Source organism: Ailuropoda melanoleuca, unplaced genomic scaffold, assembly GCF_002007445.2.
Source record: "Ailuropoda melanoleuca isolate Jingjing unplaced genomic scaffold, ASM200744v2 unplaced-scaffold3313, whole genome shotgun sequence".
Taxonomy (NCBI): Eukaryota; Metazoa; Chordata; class Mammalia; order Carnivora; family Ursidae; genus Ailuropoda; species Ailuropoda melanoleuca.
The window spans coordinates 7,178-19,066 of NW_023203982.1; the positions used below are offsets into that span (position 1 = coordinate 7,178).

An 11,889-nucleotide genomic window follows, 5' to 3' on the forward strand; every position below is an offset into this window, starting at 1 on the left:
TAAATAAAAAGTCTCATTGTCTCCTATAAGCATAACTAAATTATTTGAAGGATTACTCTGTTAGGTATCATTCATGAGGGAACATACCTCAAAATAATAAAGACCATATATGAAAGTACAGCTAAAATCATACACAATGGTGAAAAACTAAGCTTTTCCCCAAGATCAAGAATAAGATAGGGATGTCCACTCTCACTACTTTAATTCATCATAGAATTAAATTAAGTCCTAGCCCCAGCAATCAGACAAGAAAAAGAGATAAATGGCATCCAAATGGGTAAGGAAGAAGTAAAACTTCCACTATTTGCAGGTGACGTGATTCTATACATAGAAAACTCTCAAGACTCCACCAAAAACAGACTGGAACTGATAAATGAGTTCAGGAAAGTCACAGGATACAAATTCCATATACAGAAATCCTCTGCATTTCTATACACTAATAATGAAGAAGCAGATAATAATGAGGAAGCAGAAAGAGAAATTAAGAAACAGTCCCATTCACAATTACACCAAAAATTATAAAACACGTAGGAACAAACTTAAACAAGGAAGTGAAAGACCTATACTCTGAAAACTATAAAACACTGATGAAAAAAATTGAAGACAACACGAATGGGAAAATATCCCATGCTTATTGATGGAAGAACAAACATTTTAAAATGTCCCACACCCAAAATAATCTACAGATTTAATGCAATCCCTATCAAAATACCAATAGCATTTTTCACAGAACTAGAATAAGTAATTCTAAAATATGTATGGTACCACAAAAGACCCCAAATAGCCAAACCAATCTTGAAAAAGAACAAAACTGGAGGTGTCACGATCCCAGATTTCAGGATCTACTACAAAGCTGTAGTAATCAAAACAATATGATACTGACAGAAAAGTAGACAAGAGATCAATGGAACAGAATAGAGAATTCAGAAATAAACCCACAATTTTATGGTCATTTAATGTACAACAAAGGAGGCAAGAATATACAATGGGGATAAGATATTTTCTTCAAAAATTGGTGTTGGGAAAACTGGACTGCTGTAGCCAAAAAAAAATGAAACTGGACCACTCTCTTAAACTATACAAAAAATGAAAATTCAAATGGATTAAAGACCTAAATGTGAGACCTGAAACCAAAAAAGCCCTAGAAGAGAGCACAGGCAGTAATTTCTCGGACACTAGCTGTAACAACATCTTTCTAGATATACCCCCTGAGGCAAGGGAAACAAAAGCAAAAATAAATTATTGGGACTACATCAAAATAAAAAGCTTCTGCATAGCAAAGAAAACCACCAATAAAACTAGCAGACAACTTACTGAATGGGAGAAGAGATTTGCAAATGACATAAAAGGTTAATATCCAAAATATATAAAGAACTTATACAACTCGACACCAAAAAACAAATACAAATTTAAAAATGGGCAGAAGACATGAGCAGACATGTCTTCAAAGAAGACATCCAGATGGCCAACAGACACATGAAAAGATGCTCAACATCACTCATCATCAGGGAAATACAGATGAAAACCACAATGAGCTATCACCTCATACCTGTCCAAATGGCTAAAATGAACAACACAAGAAACAACAGGTGTTGGCAAGAATGTGGAGAAAAAGGAACTCTTGTGCACTGTTGGTGGGAATGCAAACTGGTGCAGCCACTATGGAAAACAATAGGGAAGTTCCTCAAAAAATTAAAAATAGAATTGCTATATGATCCACTACTGAGTATTTACCCCCAAAATAGAAAAACACTAATTCATGGGGTGTCTGGGTGGATAAGTCAGTTAAGCATCTAGCTCATGGTTTTGGCTCAGGTCATAAGTTCGGGGTCATGGGATCAAGCCCCATGTTGGGCTCTGTGCTCAGCACAGAGTCTGCTTGAGATTCCCTCTCCCTCTTCCTCTGTCCCTGCCCCCACCCGTGTGCTCCCTCTCTTTCTCAAATAATAAATAAATTCTTAAAAAAAAAACACTAATTCAAAAAGATACATGCACCCCTATGTTTATTGCAGCATTATTTACAGTAGCCAAATTATGGAGACAGCCCAAGGGTCCACTGATAGATGAATGGATAAAGATGTGGTATATATANGTTTTGGCTCAGGTCATAAGTTCGGGGTCATGGGATCAAGCCCCATGTTGGGCTCTGTGCTCAGCACAGAGTCTGCTTGAGATTCCCTCTCCCTCTTCCTCTGTCCCTGCCCCCACCCGTGTGCTCCCTCTCTCTCTTTCTCAAATAATAAATAAATTCCTTAAAAAAAGAGCACTAATTCAAAAAGATACATGCACCCCTATGTTTATTGCAGCATTATTTACAGTAGCCAAATTATGGAGACAGCCCAAGGGTCCACTGATAGATGAATGGATAAAGATGTGGTATATATACACAATGAAATATTATTCTGCCGTGAAAAAGAATGAAGTCTTGCCATTTGCAACAACATGGTTGGATCTAGAGGGTATAATGCTAAGTGAAGTAAGTCAGAGAAAGACAAACACCATATGATTTCACTTATATGTAGAATTTAAGAAACAAAACAAATGATAAAGAAAAAAAGAGACAAACCAAGAAACAGACTCTTAGCTATAGAAAACTGATGGTTATCAGAAGGGAGGTGGGTGGGGGGATGGGTGAAAGGGGTGAATTAGATTAAGATTACACTTATGATGAGCACTGAGTAAATTATAGAATTGTTGAAATTACTATATTGTACACCTGAAACTAATACAACACTGTAGGTTAATTATAACAGAATTGAAATAAATTAAAGACAGAAAATTTTAAAGAAAGAAATTGAATTAAGAAAATAGTCTTGTCTTTGCAACGTGCTTAAAAAGGTTGGTATTATGGGCGTAGGATCACTTTATCTCTTCTATTTGATATTTAGGTTGGAAAGTTAAGTGTTCAATTAAATAGCTGAAAACAGACTCTATCACTATTATTCTATTTAGAGCTCATTCATCAAATTAAAATAAATAACAATGGTATTTTGGAAGAAATTAAGCCTTAGCTATTACTGTAAAGGTAACTATTACATGACTAAGGAAAGCTCCCTTTATCTTTCTAAGAGAAACTTTTCTCTCCTTTGCTTTACTACAAAGGGGAAGATAGTATCAGAACACTACATCTTTTTTTTAAATTTATTTATTTGCCAGAGAGAGAGCACAAGCAGGGGGAGCAGCAGACAGAGGGAGAATCAGGCTCCCCACTGAGCAGGGAGCCCAATGCAGGGCTTGATCCCAGGACCCTGGGATCATGACCTGAGCTGAAAGCAGACGCTTAACCTGCTGAGCCACCCAGGTGTCCCAGAACACTACATCTTAATTAATTCCTGAAAACCAGTTACTCACAGTCCTGGTCACATATAAAAATCACTCAAAAAACTTTTTAAATATACACGTTTTCCAGATCTGATGAATCAGAACCTCTGGGGGAGGAGGTTTCCAGATGAGTGCCTGAAAACCTCCCCCAAGAGAGTCCGATGCATATCAGAATTGATAAGCAGGAACTAGAGTCTAGAAGGAGAGTTTTCCTAACCTCTCTGAAGGGAGAGGCAGAGAATGGGCCATAATCTGGGAACTGGGGAAGGTGCAGAGATAAGTCTACCTGCATTATTACCTTAAATAAACTTTGACAGATGCTTGATGGGAGGCCAGGAAGTGTTGCCCAATGAGCCTCCGGTTCTAATACAGTCAAGCATGTCCAGATTAGCACTTGTCCCTTTAAAAGTGGTGAGAAGGGGCACCTGGTGGCTCAGTCGGTGAAGCTTCTGACTCTTGATTCCAGCTCAGGTCATGATCTCGGCTCAGGTCATGATTTTAGGGTCTTGAGATTGGGCCCCAGGTCGGGCTCCACGCTGTTTGTGCTTGTCCCTCTCTCTCTGCTCCCCCTCCCAAATAAATAAATAAATAAATAAATAAAATCTTAAAAAAATACAAGTGGTGAGAAGTCTGAAGGCCACTATCTACATGTCACTTCTGTGCTAGTTTGGTTTTAAGATGAGAGGCCTCAATAAAGTCTAGAAGGACTACCAGGACTTGTGCTCTCACCTCTACCTACTTTTTCAGGAATATTTCATGCTCCTGTACCTTCTAGCAAACTCTTCCATGTCTCTGAAATGTCACCATATTTGCATTCTGTCCCTTCAGCTGAAATGTATCTTCCCTCCCAACACACTTCTCTCCTCGTCCCTTCCCCTACCTTCCTCCTTTCTCTCCTCTCTCTAATTAATCCCAAATTATTCTTTGAAGCTCATTTCAAATGAGCTCTTCAAAGGAGCCTTCCTCTCCACAATTGAAATCAGGCATCAGGCCCCTCTTTTAATTTCTCATCTCCCCCTTTTTCTCTGCAGCACTTTCCAGAGTCTGGTGTTACACAGTTATTGATGGTACTTTCCCCCCTCCATCCATGCCAGAAAACTATTTCATTCACCCATTCAATAGAATTTTTGAATTTCTCCAATGTGCCAATGTTTGTGAGAATTAAATGATAAATTTTAGACTTTTCCCTTGAGGTTCATAGAATCAAGTGGGGAACAAAAGATAGGGATTCACATACCCGATATAGGTGCCTATAAGGGAAACCACAAACTTTGTTAGTAGGATCAAATTTCAGTCCTCCACAGTTGTTAAAGGAAAGACATCATCGGTGAGAGAAGCATGGGGGGCCCTCACAGGAAGCTGCATGATGTGAGTCAGCTGGATTTGAATCCTTCATGTTATGTCACAGATGCTNTGTTATGTCACAGCTGCTTGGATGGAAAGTGTCTAACCTGTCTGTGCAGCAGCCTCCTCATCTGTAAAACGGTCAGTTGTTTAGTGGACAAGGAGGGAACACCGACTTCCCGGAAAACGTTCTTAACAGACACTGTAGGTTCTATCGCACCGAAGAAGATGTCCAGGTGGCAAATAGATGTTTAGCATCACTAACCATTAGGGAAAAGCACATTAAATCCACAGTGAGATATCACTGCACAGCTATCAGAATAGCTAAAATAAAAAATGACAACACCCATTGCTGGTGTGGTTGTGGGGAAACCAAATCACTCCTACAGTTCTGTGAATGGGAAATGGCAGAGCCATTCTGGAAAACAAGTTGGACAGTCTCTTAAAAAATAAAACATAGCAGCTACCCTAGGACCTGGCAGTTGGACTCCTGGGCAGTTAGCCCAGAGAAGTGAAGACCGGTGCTGACACAAAACCCTGGACACAGGTGTTTACAGCAGCTTTATTAGTGACAGTCCAGACCTGCAGACAGTCCTGAACTCTTCAGCAGCTGCTGAAGCAAACTGAGATCCAGCCATCACCCGGCGTACTACTAAGAGACACAGAGAAATGACCGTGAGTTCCTGCAGCAAGCCGGATGACTCTCAGTTATGCTGAATGGAAAAAAGCAAATCACAAAAATGTTACACGCTGTATGACCCCATCTGTATTACCATTCTTGAAATGGCAAAATTATACACACGGAGAACAGATTCGTGATTGCCAGGGATTAAAGAGGTGGTAGAGGTGGAAGGAAGTTGGTGTGGCTGTAAAAGGGTGATAGGAAGGATCCCTGTGGTGATGGAAGTGTCTGGAAGTCTCTATCTGTAAAAAACTGTTGCCATCTCTCTGTATTATTTCTTACAGCTACATATGAATCTATAGTTCTCTCAAAATAAAAAAGATTACTTTTAAAAAATCAAAATGCGCAGGCCAAATCAGGGAAACAAGGATGTCAGTTTGGCAGTTATGACATGAGCCTTAGCTCGTGACATCACAATGGCAGTGGTCTTGGGCTACCGCGGAATCCTTGGGCTTCAAGCATTTTACAGTACTCTGCCAAGTGCTGTAGACTCACTCAATTTTCAGTCCTGAGAACTGAAGACAAAAAGATGTTCACGTCAATCAGAAAGCATGCTGAACTTATAGGTGGTCATTCAAGACTTCACCGCATAAGGTAGTCTTTCTATATACTATTTTTGAGCCTCAAAACAGACTGACAATAACAGGAAGTGTTGTTCCCTTTTGTAATTCTTCTAATACATGTAAACTAATGAGTAACTTCAGCGCCAGCTTCATGAAAAGCTAACCAGGTTCATAAGATTCAGTGCTGCCGAGCAGAAGACAGCAGGCTTCCCTTCTTGGGGGAGACACTGTCTTGGCTCCATGGGAGAGAATTTTCCTCAGGTCTATGAAAATATCTGTCCTGTTTATGAAAGAATTTTGGCATTCTGCTCAATTTAGTTGTTTCACCTATTATGACCAGAAAGTCCTATCAGAGCTCAGTCAGAGCTCAGCCAAGTAATAGCTAAACTCATGTGTAGAAACTTTTTGATGTTTCCAGTATTTTTGCCAATCTTTGAGAATTTTTCCCCCAAGTTTGAATTTTGATTTAGATAAGACTGGGTTCAAATTTCCAGACTCTTCCGTTGTCTTCATTTTTATCTTAACATGAAAGCATATTGTAATTAATTCTTCACAAACACCATATCATTTTGTTTTATATTAGGCCACAAATTGTCCTACTTGTTGTCATTTGCCTACCTCCTTGTAACACACTCCACCTCTTGGTTCTCCCCTTCCTAACACCTCGCGGTTAGCTTTGCCGCTTTCTCCACACTCCACCCCACCTCTAAGTGTTGACATGCCCAAGGGCTTTGTCCTTGAAACAGTTCTCCAGCTGCATCAGTTCCCCAAGTGACCTCATCTCTCTCTCTTTTTTTAGATTTCGTTTATTTATTTGAGAAAGAGAGAGAGTGTGTGTGTGAGAGAGAGCACAAACATGGGGGCGGGGCAGAGGGAGAGGAAGAAGCAGGCTCCCCACTGAGCAAGGAGCCCGATGTGGGGCTCGATCCCAGGACCCTGGGATCATGACCTGAGCTGAAGGCAGATGCCTAACTGACTGAGGCGCCCAGCCTCATCTCTTTCAATAGCTTTCTATAACTCGGTGATCCTTGAATGTGAGTCCTGGTGCCCTGCTTTGGGGTTGAGACTAAATTTTAGTGTAGGGTGACCCTCGACATTAAGCATAAAAGTCTCTTGCATATTTGACCAGTAACCAGCTGCTCCGTGGTGTTTCATGGTTGCAGGCAGAGCTCTTCTGTTGAGGTGGACACCCGCAGCGAAAGCACCACATCATCTGAGGGCGCCTCCTGTACCCTGCTTATCCACAGCCCCGTCGAGCTCAAGAGAGGCTGGAGGAGGCAGAAGAGACACCTCTTCTTGTTCAACGATTTGCTGCTCATGTCCAATACCAAGTATGTGTATGTGCTCTTGTCATGATCACAAAATTACATTGCCATTAACCCTTCCCATAAGAAGACAGGACACTTTTTTTCTTTTTGCCAATGTTTTGATCCTTCCTTCATTCAACAGGTGCTTGTGGAGGTCTTGTTTTGTGCAATGTCCCCCCACCCCCTGCAGAGGATATAATTGGAAATGTGACAGGCAGTGTCTCCCTTGCCTGGGACTTACAGACAAATGATAAAAATAAAAGGCAGAATTATAGACTGTGATTAGTGCTTCTGATAGAAAGTAGATGGGGTATATGGAGAAGATGGGAATGTATTAGAGAGGGGTAGTCGAGGAGGGCCTCTCTGAGGTGGCAGCACTGAAACTGCATCTATGGGATGAGAAGCAGCCATGTTCCTAGACAAGGTGCCAGTCCCTCCTAGACTGAGGGACTGGCAGGCTACATGGGCACAACCTGACCCCTCGGAGGAAGGGGATCGAGGAAGACTGATCTGACCGGAGCTGAAAGCATGGGGCAGGCGATCAGATGTGATACTGTGCTCAGGGCCCCAGTCACATAGGGTCTTCACAGGAAATATTTTGCCAAAGGATTTTTAACTAGGGGACTGACCAAATCTGATTTATATCTCTATCAAATTTTTCTGACTGGTGGTAAATAATGGATAGCTGTGTAAGCAACAGTGGGAGCAGAGATACTGGTTAGGGGAGGCAGTGGTCCTGATGGATGCTCTCAAGGGCTCCATCGTGGTAGTGCAGTAAAAAGGAAGGAGGCAGCACACAGATTTAGAATATGTGCTGGAGACAGAACCAACTGTGTGCATTTTCCTCTCAACCCTGAACACAAATGTAACTAATACCCAGCCTAGAACCTGATGATTGCTCAATACATGTCTGAAAGCAGGTGGATGGAAGGTCATCTGTTTACTTCCTCAATCTCTGTTTTCATTATTCACAAAACATCACGAAAGATGAAGAATATTCCAATAAACCAAATATCAAGAAGCTTTTTAGTCACTACAAAACGTGTGGTGCTGCTGTTTCTATTCTCTTTTTTCCTGAACTTCATAGAATATTCCATGAACATCTAGGTTCTCTTTCATCATTGAAATCAACCTTTCCTTTATGCTGAGTAAACAACTAACTCCAATCTGCTTGGTATCAGGTAAGAAATAGATCAGAAAGCTTAGCGAACTGAAACAGATCAGAGGGGCACCTGGGTGGCACAGTTGTTAAGCATCTGTCTTCGGCTCAGGGCATGATCCCAGCATTCTGTGATCGAGCCCCACATCAGGCTCCTCCACTATGAGCCTGCTTCTTCCTCTCCCACTCCCCCTGCTTGTGTTCCCTCTCTCGCTGGCTATCTTTCTCTGTCAAATAAATAAATAAAATCTAAAAAAAAAAGAAATAGATCAGAAAGCTTAGCGAACTGAAACATGAAGGAAGTGTAGCCATCCAAAAAAAAAAAATCAGAGGCAAAAATAGAAATAGTAAAATATATTTGAGATGAATGAAATTGCCTCCAGATGTAGCCTTGGAGGTGGTGATGTCGTGAGGAGGACGGAGAGAAAAAGACTGCCCAGGTCCTGATATGAGGCCCAGATGAAGCACTCCGCTCCTCCTGATAGANGAGGTCCAGATGAAGTACTCTGCTCCTCCTGATAGAGGGCCAAGTCGTTATTTTTAAAAATTTAGACTAGTTACCATTCTTTTTATTTAACCAAGGTGACTATAACAGACTCAGATGTGTGGGATGCATGCTGGGGATCCCACGGGGAGATCACAGAATCCTCGTGTAATTTCCCCACAGCCCTCCAAGGGTATTGTTATCACCCACCGGCTGCAGAAATGAAAATGGGGATGCAGGAAGTCTCAGGAACGGGCCTGTCATGCACAGGGAAATGGTGGGAGAGACCCCAAGCCAGGCCTGCCTTCATCCCAAGGCCACGCTCTTCCCGCCACACCATGCTGTACTCTTCCATGTTCAGCCCAAGAAACATGCTAACAAATAGCAAACTCCTGTTCCTTAGGACCTTGCAGACCACTCACATCGATTTATGAGGGGACCATGTTCTCCTTCCCTTATTTTTCATCTTTGTAATTATTATAGTATTTAGTGAGAGGAGAAGACCTTTCTTTTCTTACTAGAGCCATTTATTGTCCTGGATCCTGCTTACCTCTCAGCGGGTTTTACAGAGCCTACCGTGTTCTGATGGAAGGATTTTATTTAAAGACAGTGTTCTTTCTCCATTAGAGAACTACATCCTTTTAAGAGCTGAATTTTTTATTTTGATTGGTTCCCTGTTACAAAAGAAGTGCAACATTTTTCGTCTTCACATATTGCTTTTGAGATAGGTCTTTGATGTGACAAAATCTATATCAATGTATTTAATAATGTTCTCNGCCGTGTTCTGATGGAAGGATTTTATTTAAAGACAGTGTTCTTTCTCCACTAGAGAACTACATCCTTTTAAGAGCTGAATTTTTTATTTTGATTGGTTCCCTGTTACAAAAGAAGTGCAACATTTTTCGTCTTCACATATTGCTTTTGAGATAGGTCTTTGATGTGACAAAATCTATATCAATGTATTTAATAATGTTCTCTTTAAGAGACTCAGCTCCTGAAAGATTATCTTATATACTTTTTACAACTATTGAGAATATTAGAAAATATAAGTGATCTCAGGCACTTGAATTTGGTTTATAAAACCAAGGCCCTCGATACAGAGAGAAGAACAGATTTTCGGAAGTCCAAGTTCAGGACACATTCAGAGCTCTTTCTGCTTGCACATGGCCGCCCTCTCGCCATGTGCCCCATGGCGTTTCCTCAGCACCTGCATGTACGCACACCCACAGAGCTCTCTTTCCCTCTTCTTACAAGAGCACCAATCCTACTGGATTAGAACTTTACCTTGATGACCCCATTTACACTTAGTTACCTCTTAAAATCTCTCTCTCCAAACATGGTCATATTGGAGAGAGGGCTTTATGGTAAGAATGTGGGCGAGAAGTGGGGACAGGGACACAATTCTGTCCATCGCAGTAACNCCCTCGATACAGAGAGAAGAACAGATTTTCGGAAGTCCAAGTTCAGGACACATTCAGAGCTCTTTCTGCTTGCACATGGCCGCCCTCTCGCCATGTGCCCCATGGCGTTTCCTCAGCGCCTGCATGTACGCACACCCACAGAGCTCTCTTTCCCTCTTCTTACAAGAGCACCAATCCTACTGGATTAGAACTTTACCTTGATGACCCCATTTACACTTAGTTACCTCTTAAAATCTCTCTCTCCAAACATGGTCATATTGGAGTGAGGGCTTTATGGTAAGAATGTGGGCGAGAAGTGGGGACAGGGACACAATTCTGTCCATCGCAGTAACGAGCGGTACTTCATGGTGCCTCCGTGTACAAATTTTTGCCATAATTTTTAGAAAACAACTATGAGATCATTTCCATAGTAAATATTTGGATATATTTATGATCACTGTTAATGTGAAAAAATTTATACTTTTTTCTAGAAGGAAACAACTAAAAAGAAATAGCCCCTGCAATAACAAACTTATTTCATCCCTGTCATGCCTTGCTCTTAGATGGAGGATTGTGTTATGCCCAGAATCAATCTGTTCAGATTAATAATCTGAATTTAGTGCCTAGTTTTTCCAGTTTAGCCATAAGAAGGGGGTGGGATGACCCAGGTTCCATTTTACCTCAGCTCACCTGCAGGCATCAGCTGGAAACTCTCACCGTTAGGTTGACGCTACAGAAATTAACAAAAATTGGAGCAATAGTTGACTAATTGCTACCTATTCGTTCAGTCAAAATTAATGAATTTTAGTTTGTGTATAATAATACAGGGAATTTGAAAGTTTGTTTCTTCACAAAGAAATTATATTTCTGTAGTTGTGCAAGATGTTAATGATAGTGAAAATTGTCGGGGGATTTTTTTCATTTTCTTCATATGACTTTAGAAATTTCTCAAGAATTAAGGTCAGATGGAACCTTCCTTATCACTTTTGATATGCATTAGAATACTAAATAAATTATTTTTCAAATAAAATTATTACTTTATTTTTAAGAACAGTATGTGTTTGATAAATATTGAGATATTAGTACTACTAGAGGCCCATGAAGAATTTACAAAAAGGAAGGGACTGAACTTAGTTCTTTAGACATCACATTCCTCATATTTAGTTATTAAAGAATGTAAAAATGAAACAAAAAATGAATTTTATTTAGGTCAAAAGATGAAGATGACTATTAACTCATTATCAGTGAAATTACAAAGAGTTACTTACAGAATATACCATGACCCGTACTCCCAACATCTGTAAGAGAATACCTCTGTCTCAGAAAAGGGAAAATCTCCCTACAATCCTGTAAATTTCCACAGTTCACTGGGGCTTACCGTCTGGTATAAAGGTTGAGGTAGCAGAAAGCAAGAGGGATAGCCATCCTGTTAATACAAATATAATAAAGGACTGTTTTTAGAAATAAAAACTGCGGTTCTCCTCCTCTTCCTTCTCCTTGAGTCAGTTTACATTAGATTAGTACTTCCTAATTTCTACTGAGATAATCCAGTTGGGTCAGTGATTGAGAGTGAAGAAACACACAGTAAGACCCTAGAGGAATCCACCGATGTATAAAGCTTTGCTGTAA

The 11,889-nt window shown here is 40.6% G+C and overlaps 1 protein-coding gene across 2 annotated transcripts in view; it reads left to right on the forward strand.

Annotated features, from left to right (window-relative positions):
* Positions 1-11,889, forward strand: part of LOC117798711 (rho GTPase-activating protein 20) — a 19,103-nt gene that overhangs the window by 4,392 nt on the left and 2,822 nt on the right. The window contains exons 1-2 of one of the 2 annotated variants that reach the window (XM_034651184.1): positions 5,876-5,941; positions 7,074-7,241. In XM_034651184.1, coding sequence (XP_034507075.1) covers positions 5,877-5,941; positions 7,074-7,241 — 233 coding nt within the window. In that variant the 5' untranslated portion in view covers position 5,876. Of the gene's footprint in view, positions 1-5,875; positions 5,942-7,073; positions 7,242-11,889 lie in introns of those variants that run through there. The other variant, XR_004622896.1, reaches the window with a different exon arrangement.